Source organism: Ranitomeya variabilis, chromosome 3, assembly GCF_051348905.1.
Source record: "Ranitomeya variabilis isolate aRanVar5 chromosome 3, aRanVar5.hap1, whole genome shotgun sequence".
Taxonomy (NCBI): domain Eukaryota; kingdom Metazoa; phylum Chordata; class Amphibia; order Anura; family Dendrobatidae; genus Ranitomeya; species Ranitomeya variabilis.
This window is the reverse complement of record NC_135234.1, coordinates 28511740-28530568: the sequence shown is the minus strand read 5'-3', so window position 1 is coordinate 28530568 and position 18829 is coordinate 28511740. Positions and strand designations below refer to the sequence as shown.

The 18829-nt window shown below is 41.7% G+C and overlaps 1 protein-coding gene across 2 annotated transcripts in view; it reads right to left on the bottom strand.

Annotated features, from left to right (window-relative positions):
• The window catches only part of DSCAM (DS cell adhesion molecule), a 518766-nt gene that overhangs the window by 169067 nt on the left and 330870 nt on the right, over positions 1 to 18829 (bottom strand). For both annotated transcript variants that reach the window (XM_077293859.1, XM_077293860.1), the window contains exon 21: positions 8342 to 8495. In XM_077293859.1, the coding sequence (XP_077149974.1) occupies positions 8342 to 8495 (154 nt within the window). The remainder of the gene's footprint in view (positions 1 to 8341; positions 8496 to 18829) is intronic.

Genomic DNA, 18829 nt, shown 5'->3' with positions numbered 1-18829 from the left:
ACCTGTGTCAGGCCGCACTCGCCCAGGGGCCCCTGTTTGAATCCAGATCTCTGTACAGAGGCTAAAGGGTGAAGGCCAAGGCAACCCCTGTTATCTGATAAACAGAGTAGCCTGTCCATGATAGCCATTTTTAGAGCTGTCAGGCGACTACTGATAGGGCCACGTAACACTCACGAGCTGAGGCCTACCGGAGGCATAGTGTGTGATTATAGCCTTCGAGACCCTTTGGTGGAATTTGCTTGAGGACCTACGTCATTTAGGAAAGAAAATCTACAACTACAGTTTGCAAATAGCAAGACCATTTGCCAAGAAAATAAAATATTAGAGATAGTAAAGTAAGGCAAACGCTTGCCATTATGACATTCTTAAAAGTCAATTACTTTTTAGGACATGAATGCGAATTAATCTATCAACAAGGCTCTTCTAACGATACAGGATTCTGCAAATTAACTGAACTATGTACAGTCATGATCGAAAGTGTTGGTACCCTTGAAATTGTTCCAGAAAATTAAGAATTTCTCCCCCAAAACAATTTCAATTACACTTATTTTGTTATACACATGTTTATTTCCTTTGTGTATATTGGAACAACACAAAAAAAACAGAGAAAATTGTTGGCACCTTTCCTTAACTGTGGATAAACAATTTTGTTTTAAATGTGATGCTCGCTCAAACTCACCTGTGGCAAGTAACAGGTGAGGGCAATTTGAAAATAACCCCTGAAACTAGATAAAAAGGGGACAACTTGACTCAATCTTTGCATTGTGTTTCTGTGTTTGCCACACACAGAAAGAGAAGAGACTTGTCTGAGGATGTGAGAACCAAAATTGTTGAAAAATATCAACAATCTCTAAATCCACCTCCAGAGATCTTGATGTTCCTTTGTCCATGATGCACAACATAATCAAGAAGTTTACAACCCATGGCACTGTAGTTAAACAACCTGGACGTGGATGGCAGAGAAAAATTGATTAAAGTTTGTAATGCATAATAATCTGGATGATGTATAAGCAGCACCAATCAAGTTCCAGAGAAATTCAAACTGTCCTGCAGGCTCAGGATGCATCAGTGTCAGCGCGAACTATCCATCTACCTTTGAATGAAATGAAACGCTATGGTGGACACCCAGGAGGACCCTACTGCTGACACAGAGACATAAAAAAGCTAGACAAAGCTAGACTGCAGTTTGCCAAAATATTCATGAGTAAGCCAAAATCCTTTTGGAAAGCAAATTATGAACAGATGAGACCAAGATAGAGCTTTTTGGTAAAGCACATCATTCTGCTGCTTACCAAAAATGTTGACCTATTCTGCAAGTAAAGATCTGTTTAGTTTTGGCCTAGTACTATACAAGTATGCGTGTTCTAGGGAATTCATAAGTCTGTAGTCACAGAGAGTGACTACAGACTTTATCGGTGTGACCGGACAATCCCATTAAAGAAGTTGTCTACTCCTTTGACAACCCCTTCTTACACCCCTAGCTTGGCCCCCATAAAATAATAAAGCCTAATACTCACCTCCCATGTTGCCGCCGTTCCCGCAGTGTCGGTACTCCATTTCCCGGGGCTCCCGTGCTGTTGTTGCGACACCGATGCCTAATCAGTGCTGGAGTCACAGTCCCCACGTCCTGTCGAACTGAGCAGGAAGAGGAAGTCAGAGATCAGCTGCAGGCCGGACTTCCTCTTCATGTTCGATTTGTAAGAAGGCGGGGACAGTGACCCCCAGCACTGATTGGGTGCCGGCATCACGTGTCACAAGAATCGCACGCGGGCCCCAGGGAGAGCGAGTGGCGACACCATGGGAATGGCGCCGACACGGGAGGAGAGTATAGGCTTTATTATTTTATAGGGCCCAAACATTTTGATCAAGAAAGGGTTGTGCTAGTAGTGGACAACCCCTTTAAGATTTTTTTTGTTTTACTCCCATGAACAAATAGACATTTTTGTTATTTCTGTCTCCTCCTTTAACTTTTTTATTTTTTCATTGACACAGTGATTTGAACTTTTATACTTTTTGACTTGTTAAAAATATTTGTCAATGTTATTTTACATATCGTAAAAGTCCCCTTAGGGGACTTGAACCTACAATCCATCTTTTAATCATCTATGTAGTACATTGCAATACTGTGGTATTGCAGTATATTATAAAACCAACGATCTCCTATGAAGCTCTGTCACAGACACGGCTTGATAGGTATAAAAGTATGGCATGCACGGCCTTCAGTAGGTCTCCATCTGTCATGATGATAACATTCGCGGTTTGGGGGCTGGTGATGGTTGTTAGAAAGGACGCCTTTTCGTTTCCAACTCTTTAAAGCGCAGAACCTTTTCTGACTACATGACAGGCAGCTTTTCCCTTTCCGCACCACATTCCATGACAACTTTTAAAAAATGTGGACCACTAAGCACAATAACAGGACTATCTGGGAATTGCCCCTAAGACACCAACTTTTAGGTAGAGTTTGAATAAGCTCCATCCTTTTTCCGCTATGTTCATGTGGTTCCCATGGCCAAAATGAAGCCCAATTCGTTATTATGGGGAGCTTTACTTATAGCAGGCACCAGGTCCACTTGCCAATCTGTAAACTGTATCTTAATGTATAGCACTGCCAGAACCGACCATTGCATAGGGAATATGATCAGCAAAATATGAAGAGTAAAACAAGTTTGGAGCCATCAACCATATATAGTGAATTGCACCTAGAGCTTGTTGGCAACTTGTATTGCATCATTTAACCCCTTTAAGGCCAGGGGTATGTTCAGCCTTAAAAGGATTGTTTTGCCAAGATAAAACTTTTTTTAACCAATCAGTTGCCTACATTGTTGAATATTGCTATGTGGAAGAATTTTATAATTTCTCTAAAGAAATACAAAAAATTTTGCAAACTTAGGAACCTGCATACAGACATATTTTAGGCTGAGATGATGGGAAACTATAGGAGGTGTTTAGGAGAAGGCTCAAGTGACAGTTGGGCCTGCCAAGGCTGAAAGTCAATAGCAAGGCCCACCGCAGAGGCTGCTTCGGTGGTCAAGCAGAGGCCTTAGTCACCAATTGAGGGCTACTGAAGTGGCAAAGGCCTAAAAGACAGAAATGGGCCAGTGAGAAAAATGTTAAGGTGATGTGTTACCAAGGAACAAAATTGTGCATAAGTAGAAAGGTCCACAAGTGAGTGGCTAGAAGGGCGGAAATGGAAGTAGTCCCACAGTCAAATAAGAGACCACATCGTGGGATGAATCCTGGGTCAAAGAGACATTTTCCATTGTGTGCATCATCCCTGACAGCCTGTCCCTTTTATTGTCAGTTGATCTGGCCATGGATGAGGATTTCCCTGTCTTGATGGCCACTGGTTTGCAGTTACAAACGTGGTTTTGGAGTCCCATTGGGTGTATGAAGACCTCTTTCTTGGTGTCGAACATTGATGTGGATGGTGTTGTCTCTGCTGTAAGGTTGCAAATTCATGCAAGTAGGCGGTTGGATGCTATCTGCCAAGACCTCAGTGGTAAGTAATATTTTGAAGGTCAAAGAACTTTATGATGAGTGTGTTATAATAAAGAGTAAGCGATGACTTTCAGGACAAGTTTCTATTTTTTTTCCTAACACAGGGTTCCTGAAATCCTTCAACAGATTGTGACAACATCTCGACGGCCTCCTTAATTACACATTTCTCATTGAGTTATTAGAAAATAAGTTGACGCTCAGTTTGAAAGCATAACATGTCCCCGTGCACAGGCTCGAAAAGAATGTTCTGCTTTTATTTGGTGCTTGTCACTCTCCTTTAGTTTGCAGTGAAAATAATGAGTGTGATAATGAGCTTTTGATGCTGCTGAGAGCCTCCCTGCAGTGAATCCTGCCACAGACATCCATTACCGCAGCTAAGTCTAAACTGTAGAGGAGCCGCAGGAACGCGGGGAGTCAACGAAACAGACAAATTAACTTATCCGAATGCTCCGAGCCTCCAGGTACGGGTGCTGGATGCAACACAGACAGGAAATTTAAAAAATGTCCTTTCTTTCTTTCAAGGCAGAGAAAACGTAAGGGTTTTTTTTGGCTCAATATTTAAGAGGCAAGTATCCTAATGATGTTTTTAGTTTTACGCATACCGCCTCAGGGAGATCACTAGACCAGGAGAAGTGAGGAAATTCAAAGCTTTGAGGCAATAGAAGGAAGGAGGCGAGGATGGGAGACAACGACCTGGGAAATCCACATTCTGTTTTTTAAGTCGATCAGGCAAAAACTATTTTAATGTAAAAATAAGAATTTAATTTGTGGCACATTACCGGCTCTGCAGATGACGTTCTCTTACAAAAGTCTACAGGGCTCGTACTGAGAGGGAGCATTAAGTGATGTTCTCCACTAGTGAGCAGTCACTGTCTCTTATCATTAAATTCTGGGAAATTAAAGAGAAACTCCAGCAGAGAGATTTCTGCCAGAAGGCACAGCGATAAAGGGGTTGAAATATTTCCAAAAAGGCTGTTTGCTGTGGCACAAAAGTCTTATACTTTACCGCAGCTGCTCAGAAGACTGTCTGCTGCCTGAGCATGGGTTACGTAAACATTATAGATCCTTGGTCTCTACTTTCATAAGGCACAAGAAGGCAGTCACATGATTTAGACGTCGGATTTCCACACTTGGGGTGTCATCACCCGGGCAGCGAGAATGAAATGATGGAGCACACCTCACATTTTTCCCACATGGCAATGAAGGCAAGCTGAGAATCTGTCCACTTCCTCAAGAGGCAGACGAAGATCGCAAAGACAGTGTGAATCGGAGAGTTTCAAAACTAGTTAGGGGTCTTAGCAGGTTCCTTCTGGTTGTCACAATGGCTATTTAGGGGTTAGAGTAAAATTTAAAAGCTCTGATAGGGGTTTAATGACACCATCTAGACCCCCCTAAATATTGGCCTGTGGGACAGCTTGAAAGTCGAGGTTGAACCTGCAACCCCTAATTTATACATGCTGTTGTCCTGAAATTGTGCCAGTAAGGACAACATGGGGAAAATATTAGGACTCCCTCCTTCTCCACACATCTAGCCCGGAATAAGGTTTCTAATGGCAAGGGAGAGTCGGCAGCTTCCACATCCACCCAAAGCTTAGATCTCCTATGAACAGATTGAGTATACAATGAAATATTGTTTCTTTATAAAGTAAAGAGAAAACCAAGACCTCCATTATGGATTGGTTGAATGAGATCCGGGTCACCCAAATGAGGGACCGATCCCTTCCAAGTAAACCTACAGAAGATCCTCCACAGGGTCATCAAAAAACAGCGAGGTGAAGCAATTGGTATAAAGGTTTTTAGCACCTTTGGCAGTAGGAAATCTATTTTGACATTTTCTCTTCCCAACCAGGAAAGCGGGAGAATCCTACCTTTGTAAGACCGACTCCGTGGCTCGCAACAAGAAAGAGAAGATGAAAAATCTCTGTCAAGTTAGCCAGAATCCATATGCCCATTTTATATGTCTGGTTTGCCACCTAAAAGTAAATCTGAAATCATAAATGATCCATTTCCTATGGATAGAGTGATAAATTATATTAGTATTTTTGATTTCTGTAAGTTGACCATGAAGTTGCAGAGATTAATGAACACCTGAAACTCCTTAAGAATGACAGTGAGTCCTACTCTGGGGTTTATTATGGATATAAGTAAATCATCTTTGGAGATAGAGAGCTTATGATGGCTATACCGTGATCTTATTGCCTTGAGAGAATTATTCCTCCTAATCGCATTAGCCAAAGATTTCATTAAATCAGTCACCAAAGGACCCAATCCCAAGACCTCCAGAGTCTCCAACAGGAACCCCCACAGTCCAATCGGTTAAAAACTTTTTTTAGCATCAGCCAAGAGGAAGAAGAGTGGGAATCTCTGCTGGCAAGACAGAGAGAATAAGGAAAGAGTCTTAGTAGTATTATCATGGCCCTCACGAACCAGGATAAATCCCACCTGCTCATTGTTTATATGATAGCCCAGATTTTTTAACAGATATTGATATCTACATTGTGGTGTAGTGACCCCTGTTACATGTAGGGGGCGCTGTATGGGCTTCCCAGAGTGCGAATGGAGGCGTACTGAGGACATAGGAATGCATGGCAATCGCAGATATAACTGTGGTGATGAGTCAAAGTCCGGCATTATTGTGAATGGCTGGTATGTGTGTCGCAGAGGAAGACACTCTGCACTGTCAGCCTGAAGTAAGGATGTTCTGGGACCTGTAGTTCTACAAGTAAATTGTGTTGTTTAACTAGGGAGGCTGGCAGGGCTAGTTCTGAGAGATGGGCTGGTCAAACTAGCCACACACACTCCCATCTAGGGGAGTAGTTACATCCATATAATGTGACTGAGGTCTGGTCACATGGTCTCTGAGTGTGGACCTGAATGGTCTGTGCTGGAAGGTCCTGGAAAGCCTATGTGTTGGGAGTGTCGTCTCCCCGAAGAGCATGTTGTGGGCTTTGGACCTGGCCAGTGTGTTGATCGGTCTGATAACCGTGTTATACCGACCGGGGTCAGTGAGAACGTCTGTGGGATATCTCTGAGGAAGAGAGGTATCCGAGAACCTGTGCGGCACCAACAGGTAACGGAAAGGGATCCGTGTTATACTGACCGGGGTCAGAGAGAAAGAAAGATAGATACATTGTGTTTACTCCATTGTATGAGACACCTCTGAGGATAAGAGGCATCCGGGAACCTGTGAAGGTCGCCAACAGGTAACGGACAGGGGTCCGTGTGTCATGCTGACCGGGGTCAGTGAGGGACTGTGGTAAAGCTGAATATGTACAGACGGTGTTCAGGCTGTTGCTAATTACCAAGTTTCTGAGGATGTGGTTTATAGTGTTGTGAAATAAACCTAAGAGACTGTGTTTTTTTGTTAGAAAACCGTGCCTGAGTGCGTTAATCCCGTGCCAAGCAAGTGTCCCACAAGACACGTAGTAGGCGAGATGCTACAACATTTATAAGAAAATTGGCCTATAACTAGTGTTGCTCTTCCCTGGCTTCAAGATGGAAGAAATATGGGCTGACAAGGCTTGACGAGGGAATAGACAACCCTCTGATGTAGCCTGAGGGTATGTGCACACGCAAGAATTTCTTGCAGAAAATTCCTGAAGAAAACCGGACATTTTCTGCCAGAAAACCACATGCGTTTTTTTTTCGCTTTTTTTCCGGAGCTTTCCCAATTCATTATATAGCGGGAAAAACGCAAAAAACCCACAAAATTAATGAACATGCTGCGTTTTTTACCGCGGAAAAAAAAGCAAAAAAAACGCGGAAAAAAACGCATCATGTGCACAAAAATTGCAGAATGCATTCTAAATGATAGGATGTATAGGCATGCACTTTTTACGCGTTTTTATCGCAAAAAAAAAAAAAACGCGAAAAAAATGCAACATGTGCACACAGCTTGAAAGACTTTTGGAAAGGAAGATATAATGGAGATTCTTTAGGATTTGAAAAAATCCATCAGGACCCGGGTTTGGTTATATCATTCTCGGGAATTTCAATATTCATTTTTCAATGGAGCTGGAGTGAGACGGGATAAGTAGTCTTTAATCTTAATCGCTGTGATGTGAAGAGCTCTGGGGAATCCAGAGGGACTAAAAAAGTGGTCATGTCATAGGGAGATTTAACCTTGCCCCTCCCTGATGGAAAGTGAATGAAGGCATTGTGGGATTGAGGAAGTCTCTGATGAAAAGATCTAGCAAGTCATACTCAAAGAAAACTTTAAAATTTCTCTCTAACCCTTAGAGATCTCTGATCAAGAATACTGGGAATTTAATGTCTAGTAACCAATATCTCCATGAAGGGTTAGAGAAGATCTCTTGATGGTCTGCTCCTTTACTCTCATTTCGTCTGGTAGACCTCTCTTTTTTTTAAGCTGCGTAACCACAAGAGATAATAATGCCTCTGAGAACGCACTTAAGAACTTCACATTTTATGCGCGTAGTTTAGGCAATTGAGAAAACCGCAGACTCAACCTCGGCCACACAGAGAACATCACTAAGTATGTTATCATTTAACCTCCATGTGAAAGCTTTAATAGGTTTATGCACTGGAGAGATAGAACCAAAAACAGCTGCATGGTCGGATCAAAGAAATATGACGTCTTAGCATCTAGGGGAAAAATCTAACAAAACACGAGACAGGAAGATGTAACCAATTCAATTCCTAAGAGATGGCCACCTTTTTCCCCATGTATAAATCTAGTCTTGCCAGCCACGTGAGTGTGGTCCTCATCTCCTCTTTTTGGGTGTCTTCTTGAGAACCACACACTGTTGGCTAAAAGGACTGGAAGAGGAGGCTTTCCCACTAAAGAAACACTGAACAAAAAGCGTAAATATAAAATTATTACCTTTAGCGGTCGGTTCAACAGTAATGATGTCGCTGCTGTTGCCTCTGCCGGCAGCAGTCACGGCCACCACCCACACACTGTATTGTCTGTTCCGGCTCAGGTTTGGTATTCGATAAAAAAAGGAGTCTGGGGCAGCTTCAAATTCACTGATGACCTAGAATTAAAACAAGATTGCTTTTATTAAAAAAAAAAAAAAAAAAAAATAGAGAAATACAAGATTCTAATGTCGAGATCCTCATATACAAGTTAGTCATGGTCATTTCTTGACTAAATGATGAGTTGAGAACTGGGAGAAGGAGATATAAAGACCCCGGTGGGCAAGCAAAGGTTCAGAAGATGTGCCCACATGCAAGTCAACCACGTCTCTGGCATCTTGACTTGCCAAATAGTGGTAATTGAAGCTCCATTTTATCAATAGGTGGGGGGGTCGTCCACCTAATCATCACATGAATCAGATATGTCATAGGTTCACATTGCTGGAAACTTGAGAGTTTGGATGTCACTGAGGTCCCACATGGAAGTAAGCAACCTCAATCTCTAGATCTTCATGACCATCTTCCTCCATAAAGTGGACACCAAAAGACTTTTCAGGCACATCTGTGTGGTTACAGATCTCGAAACCCCTATCCAAATGTGCGCTTCTCAGCAAAATGTTATCAACTACAAACATACAAGGTTAATGATCCGAACACATCAGAAAGCGGAAAGCCCTTTAAACCAACGTGCCGCAGACATAATCTCTGCTTTTCCCTTATTATAATCCTCCTAATTGCTTCGGGCAATGTAGTTTATATGTGAAGTATAAAGCCAAGAAAGTTGTCTCATTAAGGCTTGATGGATTTTCCTTCCCACGTCTAAAGAAACATTGTGGGGTCATCGTGGTGGGGAATGAAAAATTTAATTGCAGTACTCTGGTTATGAGCGGATTATCCTTAGTCTCAAAAAACAATAATTAAGAAGTTATTTATAGGTTTAAGAATGCCAAATACTGTTTAGAAATGGGTCAAGCACATGGATAAAAAAAAAATGGAATCTCCCTCCGCCAGTAGCCCTGCTGGTGCCCCCTTCACACCACTGGTTTGGAGGCCTGGTTAGAAGATTTTTTGGTTCTCCTGATCTTATAAGATAATTCTAGGATTGGCTTGTCTACCTGTCCCCTATTAATATAATGTCCCAGCTTAGCGCACATCTTTCTAGGAAATTCAGAGACGATTTGGCCAACACAAATAATGTATATGGTTACTTCAGAAAACAACAAACCCAACGTTACAGGGGACGATATAAAAACCTCACCTGACCCTACCGCAAGGAGCAGAGAAGGGAAATATAGGAAAATATGGAGTCTACTTCTGTTGTGACTTAACAAAACTGGGTTTTCTGCATAAAAAAAGGTAAAAGGAGAAACAACTTAAGGAGTCGTACAATATAACAAACTTAAATCCTAAAAATATGATTTCAGAGTGAAAAGCAAATACTAAGATTGTCTCTCGTTCTGGAGGACCCGTCTTGTCTTGCATTGTACAGACAATCCATTAATATGAATGAGTACAGTGCAATGCTTTATTTAACCTGTGGAGGAGCTGTAGGAAAATTAAACACTTTGTCAGATTCCTACAGATTACAGCTGATCGCTGAAGGGAACACTTATCGAGGGATCCTTCTAAAGGAATGTTTGCATGTTATGTTTTTGCACATTTTTTTTTCTGCAACGTGAATACAGTACATGTAATTTTTGCAGCGTTTTTACTTGTCCTTTTGAGTGGGGGGGGGGGGGAAGTCTTGCAAAAATGCTGAAAGAAATGACATGTTTCATAATGGCAAAAAGCAGCAGGGCACAAAATACACATGGGGGAAAAAAAGACTGGGTGTGTGCATGAGATTTCAAAAATCTCAATGTGCTGGTACTGTAAAACGTTGCGTAAAAAACCCTGCAAAATTGCCACGTGTGAACATACTCTAAGGCAGCGTATTTGGTGTGTACTGGTGATCAGCGAACGTGCTCAGAAAAGGTGTTATCTGAGCATGCTCGTGTGCTACCGAGTGACTTCGGCGTGCTCGAATAATATGTTCGAGTCCCTGCGGCTGCTGTCTCGCTGCTATTCAACAGCCTCAAGACATGCAGGGATTGCCTAAGAAACAGGAAATTCCTGCATGTGTTGCAGCTGCCGAACAGCCGCATGACGAAGTCACTCGGTAACACAGGAGCATGCTTGTATAACACCTTATCTGGGCACGCTCACTTATCACAAGTGTGTACCCTAACGCTATGTTCACACGTATCATCTTTTTTTTTTACGCAATTGTTTTTTTTCCTAACTGACTTTTAGAACTGCAGCGCTTCTGAAATCTGCAACATGTCAATTCTTCCAGCATTTCAGCAGAATCTTTTCATCCATAGAAAACAAGGAGAAAGTGAAAAAATGTAAAAACACATCAAAGTTATTCGCTGACTTTTTGAAACGTTTTTCGTGAATAAAACAAACTTTATTAAATATGTATTAAAGACAAAGCACACATATAATTTATTTGCACCTTTAAAAAAAATCACTGCAAAAAAAGTAAAAAAAAAGTTCCACAAAAAAACAGCAAAAGCACTGAAAAATGGGAATTCTGAACACAGGGTTTTTACTGCCAAGAGAGCAGGTTTTGTTTGCAGAACAAAAATGAACTGTGTGAGAACACAGCCTTTTAGGGCTCATTCAATCGTCTATTTTTCTCGCATGAATTCTATCCGTGTTTTTCATAAATACAACTCATACATAATCTACTGTGCTGTTCACATGTTCGTGGATTTTTCGGACCAAACAGTCGCCAAAAAATCACGAAGACATGTACAATATTGATGGGAGTCACAGATCAAACCCGCCAGGGCAAGTCTAGGGGTCTGTAAAGAAATCGGACAGCCCTGGATGGCATACATGTGCTGTCCATTTTTTATCACACTGTTTGATAAGAAAAGCTTCAGAAACCTCCTTTTTTCATTTGAAAAAATTGATGAAATTCTGATGGTAAAAACTGACCAAACGCTGATGAGAATCGGATCAAAAACACTGATGAAACTCAGAAGATGTTCTGAGTACAAGAAAACAAAATCACTGATGCCTGAATGGAGCAGGGACTGTCCAATGCACAGGACCCCTTTAATGAGTTTTGCCTACTCAACCCATGGCTTAATATGCAAAAAGATAGCTTACCCCAGGTAGCCATGGGCCCAACGACCCCAGGGCATCTCCACACGTTGGTCTGGCACTAACATGGGGAAAATTCAGACCAGTATAGTTCTACTTTAGCAGAGCCAATCCCACCTCAAGACCAGTCCTTGAAAACAAATGTTACAGCTGCCAGTCATTGGTAGCCATAACCAAATGCCACTGCTACTCTCCAAAAGTAACCCATTATTATTATCATTAAATATTATGATATATTTTATAAGTGTTGACTCCATGATTGTAATCTCAGAGGTACGAACGTCATTGATAAAGTACTTGAAGTTACCCCTTCGGTTGACGATGGACATGACAGGCTGATGGAAGAGTTCAGAACTCGTAAGTTCCTGCAAAAATAATTCATCAACGTCTTGAAAATCTTCTGGGTGTATAGGATTCAATACTTCACTGTCATCTGCCAACAAGGAGCACATTAGTCACGTCTTTTGTCACTTTCATCATCTGAAGTCCATGATAGCTACTGTCCACACTTCAGCAATTTCAATGTCCAAACAGAGGATAGTAAAAATAAAAACCCAATAAATTGAAGGTTGACCCCAGTTTGTGAAAATCTGAGCTAGGAGGTCCACTAGGTTCCTATATGAGGACTAAAGAAAAGAAGCCACATCAAGAGAGACATGTAACATACCCCCACTGAGGGCCCATGTCTGGACCTTTGGCCAACTAATGAGCTAAAGGGCATTTGTATGAAACTACAATGCACAACAGATCTGTAAAAATACCAATATAAAAGAAAAAACAACCGCGCTCTTTGGTGATGGTCGTGACTTGTAACAGCTGAAAAGCAGAATGTGCTTTGCTCTTGATGGGCAATCGTGTATGTGAAGAGCGGCAACTCTGCTGACGACCCAACATTCTTCTGAGATTTGCTCTTTACAAGGAAAAGAAAACCTCCAGCGTTAGCACAATTACCAGAACACATATGCTTGGGCAAATTGTATTTGAATTGGACAGCTGTGCAAAGCCTCTTAATTTGATTCTTTTATTAGATTACTTGTTTTATATTTAAACTTCAACTTGCACAATGACGAGAGGAGGAAGACGAGTCCTGAAGGAGCCATGAAAGAAAACACAAGTGGGACAGAGACGAAAATGCAAGAGCTAAAGAAGTTCTGATATGTACCTGCTGGAAAGTGCAAATGTTAGGCCCATTTCTTGTATTATAGCCGTTATATTCTTATATATAGGAGCAGTATTATAGCAGTTATATTCTTGTACATAGGAGCAGTATTATAGTAGTTATATTCTTGTACATAGGGGCAGTATTATAGTGGTTATATTCTTGTACGTAGAAGCAGTATTATAGTAGTTATATTCTTGTACATAGGAGCAGTATTATAGTAGTTATATTCTTGTACATAGGAGCAGTATTATAGTAGTTATATTCCTGTACATAGGGGCAGTATTATAGTAGTTATATTCTTGTACATAGGGGCAGTATTATAGTGGTTATATTCTTGTACATGGGGCAGTATTATAGTAATTGTAGTCTTGTACATAGGGGCAGTATTATAGTAGTTATATTCCTGTACATAGGGGCAGTATTATAGTAGTCATATTCTTGTACATAGGAGCAGTATTATAGTAGTTATATTCTTGTACATCAGGTGAAGTATTTTTATAGGTATACACAGAGACAATATAATAGTACCCATATTCTTTTTATGTTCCTATAGGGAGTAGTATTGTATTCAGTATGTTCTTTATATAGATCATGTAATATGTATAGTTATGTTTAAATGACTGCACTAAAATTTCTACCACTAACATTTAAAATACATGTCAGCACTAGAGGTTGTGAAGTATTAACCATTTGTCTTTAAGTGTTTGTGTTTGCCTTTAATCAAGCAAAATGTGATATATTTTTCAAATCCTGCACATAACAAGGTAGAAGATGGATGATCCTTCTAGGAGGTGACTAAAGGTAGGAGAACATCATCATTTAGACGTATTAGTGAGTAATAAACTTTCAAAAGACAAGCAAAGAAAAATGTACACGGTAATGGATTATAAAGTAGAAGCAGAGTGTTACTGCAAAGGACACAGACAAAAGAGAAAGGAGGGAGGGAGAACCAAGAGTGACCGAAACTTTCCATTTACCAAATGGCTTTCATGGTGCATCATCTAACAGTCAGCGACATAAAGGGGTTGTATAAAGAATCCAGCGGGTCTCTGGTTTCAATAATCCCCAGAATCCTAAAAAGGGCAAATCTAGAGGGACGTTCCAACTGCAGCACCTATGGCAGGATACATGTACTATTGCTTGGCGGCAATTCAAAGAATTAGCTAATATCGTGGCACATGGACTATCTGATTTTGTGATTTTTAAAGCACCTTGAATGGACACTGTGTAATGCTTCATTTCTACTGTGGTGGCGCTAAAGGGGATTTTACCACTTTTTGCCAGGTTTCCACACATACTAGAGCTGCTTGCTGGGGATCTCAGAAGTATATACTGTATAGTCATTAGATTACAGCCTGCAGTAAAGCATGGTTGTTCTGCCTTCACCACTGACAAGATAAAACTACTTTTAGTGGATATACCAGTCTACAATGTTCAGCTACTATCCGAGTTCTCATGTTCTGTAACGAAGTATCCACTATTCTTCAGTGGCAGGCTCCTCTCCATCAGCATTCTGCCAGAACTATAGATGTTGGAACTCCCTCTCTCTCACTTCCCAGCGTCCATTGCTCCTGTTATTATTCAATGGCTTGCCTACTCTGAACTGAAAGACGCCTCTGTTAGGCTACGTTCACATTTGCGTTGTTGTGTGCTGCGTCGGCGACGCAACACACAACGCACGCAAAACGCATGCAAAACGCAGCGTTTTGTGACGCATGCGTTAATTTTTTTAGCGCAAAAAAAATGCAACATGCAGCGTCCTCTGCGCCCTGACGCTTGCGCCAAAAAAACGCATGCGTCACAAAACGCAACACAACGCATGTCCATGAGCCCCCCCATGTTAAATATAGGGGCGCATGACGCATGCGTCGCCGCGGCTGCGCCCGACGCAACGCAAATGTGAACGTAGCCTTAGGTCTGAATGCAGTTTCATAGTAGCGCAGGGGCGAGATAAAGAACTCTCCAACTTGCTGGAGCGAGACATGGACCCACCAACATGTCCACTTCCTGTAAATAGACCGTCTGCCCCACTCAATGTACAAAGACAAGCCAGCAAATCCTGTAGATAAAGACTTCCCCACTTCATCGTAGATAAAGACTAGACACCCTTACTGCACATGAAAAACACTGATTATGACTTCCTGCACATAAAAAAGACAAGCCTCACTGTCTCTAGAGCCGTCCCAACTCCTTGTAGGCGGATAAAGACCTGCCCCAACTCCCTGTAGGGGGATAAAGGATCAACTACAATTTTGTAGAGAGACAAACCTGCCCTCAATTCCTGTAGACGAAGACCCGTCCCCACTTCCTATAGAGATGAAGACCCGTCCCCACTTCCTATAGAGAGATGAAGACCTGTCCCCACTTCCTATAGAGAGATGAAGACCTGTCCCCACTTCCTATAGAGAGATGAAGACCTGTCCCCACTTCCTATAGAGATGAAGACCCGTCCCCACTTCCTATAGAGAGATGAAGACCTGTTCCCACTTCCTATAGAGACGAAGACCTGTCCCCACTTCCTATAGAGACGAAGACCTGTCCCCACTTTCTATAGAGAGATTAAGACCTGTCCCCACTTCCTATAGAGAGATGAAGACCTGTCCCCACTTCCTAGAGAGATGAAGACCCGTCCCCACTTCCTAGAGTGACGAAGACCTGTCCCCACTTCCTAGAGTGACGAAGACCTGTCCCCACTTCCTATAGAGACGAAGACCTGTCCCCACTTCCTATAGAGATGAAGACCTGTCCCCACTTCCTAGAGTGACGAAGACCTGTCCCCACTTCTTAGAGTGACGAAGACCTGTCCCCACTTCCTATAGAGATGAAGACCTGTCCCCACTTTCTATAGAGAGATGAAGACCTGTCCCCACTTCCTATAGAGACAAAGACTTGTCCCCACTTTTTATAGAGAGACAAAGACCTGTCCCCGCTTCCTATAGAGATGAAGACCCGTCCCCACTTCCTGTAGAAAAACCTAGCCCCACTTCCTACAGAAAGGCAAAGACCAGCCACTGCTTCCTATAGAAGAACCTGGCCCCACGTCCTGTAGAAAAGCAAAGAGCAGCCCCCAATCCCTGTAGACAAAGACCCACCTTAATTTCCTGTAGAGAGACAAAGACCAGTCCCCACTTCCTGTAGAAGGAGCATGCCCCACTTCCTGTAAAGAGACAACGCTCCAACCCAACTTCCTAGTTTCCTAGCAGCAGAGAAGGTGAGTGTAAACTGCCTCAGTTACACAAATTGGAGACATGTAGAGGACGGCATTTTGGAGAGATTTTCCAAGCTGAAAATTTTATTTTGGGTAATTACATTTTGTATCTCATTGGCCATCAGATGACGTTTATTGAAACTGTTGTACTATTTACTTGTATTGATGAGACCCATGTGGTATATAATATGAGATCTAGGAGATCAACTATCGCATGGGAAGAACATAGCATCAAGTGTTCCATTCTTATTGTATTGTTAACATTGCTACTTATGACTTGCGTTTGAAACTGTTAAACTGTAAAGCGCTGCGGAATATGTTGGCGCTATATAAATAAAGATTATTATTATTCTCTACAGCGCCACCATAGGAGCAATACGGCATTACACAATTCCCACTGAAATTCATAAGTTATCTTTTTAATGAATGGCCATGTCGGGACCTCCAGAATTAGCTAAACACTCTTTACAGCAGCTGTCCATGGAGAACCCTCCTTTATTAACTCTAAATGCAATATTTTTGGTGATTTAAATGATTTTCTAAATCAGACAACTCCTATAGGTCTCAGGAATGCAGAGCCTCCTTAGGAGGAGATGCCACAAGCCTCAGGACTAGATGATAAAATATTATCCACCTACAGGAGGAGAATTAAGTCAGCGATGATCCAAGTGCACAAAACAAAGCATCCATAACGTCTTCTGCTAAATATAGGCTCAATTACAGAACTGTGCCCCGAGCTGATGATATAATGTCTCGTATTTACTAATGACACCTACTTGTGCACACAAGGGCACCGCAGCTCGGTCTACTCACAGCCCGCTTACCCTTCAGGCCACTGAAGTAATTGGATCATATGAACCCCTATGCTGCCATATAAAGAGCTGCATAACATAAAAAGTCAGTAATTCATGTTTTCCATTGCAAAATTAAATGGATGGTAAATATAAAATCTCAGGTCCCCACGAACACACATACAGTCATGGTCAAAAGTGTTAGCACTCTTGAAATTGTTCCAGAAGGAAAGAATTGCAATTATATATGTTTTGTTATACACATGTTTACTTCCTTTTGTGTGTATTGAATAACAAAAAAAAAAAACAGAAAAAAAGGCAAATTGGACATAATTTAACACTAAACCCCAAAAATGGGCTGGACAAAATGGTTGGCGCCCTTCTAAGATTGTGGGTAATCAACTTTGTTGCTCGTTCAAACACACCTGTGGCAAGTAACAGGTGTGGGGGGCAATGTGAAACTTGCACCTTAGACCAAGTAAAAAGGGGAGAAGATGACTCAGGCTTTGCATTGTGTGCCTGTGTGTGCCACACCAAACATGGAGAACAGAAAGAGGAGAAGAGAACTGTCTGAGGACTTAATCAAAATTGTTGAAAAATATCAACAATCTCAAAGTTAAAAGTCCATCTTGATGTTCCTTTGTCCACGGTGCACAACATAATGAAAATGTTTAAAATCCATGGCAATACAGCTAATCTCCCTGGATGTGGACGGCAGAGAAAAATTGATGAAAAGTTGCAACGCAGGGTAGTCTGGATGGTGGATAAACAGCCCCAATCAAGTTCAAGCTGTCCTGGAAGCTCAGGATGCCTCAGTGTCAGCGCAAACTATCCGTCGACATTTGACTGAAATGAAACACTATGGCACGAGACCCAGGAAAACCCCGCTGCTGACACAGAGAAATAAAAAAGCTAGACAGCAATTTGCCAAAATGTTCATGAATAAGACAAAATCCGTCAGGAAAGTGTCTTGTGGACAGAGGAGACCAAGATAGAGCTGTTTGGAAAAACACATCATTCTGCTGTTTACCGAAAATGGAATGAGGCCTAAAAAGAAAAGACAGTACTGACAGTCAAATATGGTGGAGGTTCAAAGATGTGTTGGGGTTGTTTTGCTTCCCCTGGCACTGGGTGCCTTGACTGTGTGCAAAACATTATGAAATCTGAAGACTACGAAAAGGATTTTGGGTGGCAATGTAGTGCCCAGTGTCAGAAAACTGGGTTTGTTTCCTTGGTCATAGGTCTTCCAGCAAGACAATGACCCCAAACATTCTTCAAGAAGCCCCCAGAAAGGGATGGAAACAAAGAGCTGGAGAGTTCTGAAGTGGCCAGCAGATTCTGAAGTATGCAATTATGTCCAATTTGCCTTTTTACCTCAGTTTTTTTGTGTTGTTCCAATACACACAAAGAAAATAAAATATGTGTATAACAAAGCATATGTAATTGCAATAATTTTCTGTGAGAAATGCTTCATTTTCTGGAACAATTTCAAGAGTGCCAACACTTTCGGCCGTGACAGTTGTATTGATGGCACCTGTCAAAAGTTAAAAAAAATAAAGGACCAAGTGAACAATTAGATCTTGACATCGATATGTTGGAAGCAGGGAAATGGGCAAGTGTAAGGAACTGAGTGAGTATGACAAAAGCCAATGTGTAATGTCTAGACAACAGGGTCATAGCATCTCCAAAACATCAGGTCTTATTCCCGTTATAAAGCAGGTCTTGAAGACTGCTTCAGGTTTACGGCAGATCTTGTGGGGTGTTCCCGCTATATAGCAGGCCTCCGGTATATGGTGGGACTTATGGGATTTTTTGGGCATGCAGTAGTTATATTACGTGAGAAAAGTTGTCCAAGGAAGGACAGCTGGTGAATTGGTGACAGGTTCCTGGGTGCCCAGTGATTACTTACGATCAAAGTGTATGTGACTATGTAGTTTTAGACTGGTCAGAGTGACCACGATGTCCACACTCACAGCTTCACAACTGGATCATGCATCAATGGAACAAGATGGCCCGATCTGATAATTCACCTTTTCGATCATGTACATGATCAGATGCGTAAGCATCACTTACCCGGAAGACATGGCACAAGCATGCACTATGGGAAAAAAACAATCTAGTGATAGAGTGACGTTCTGC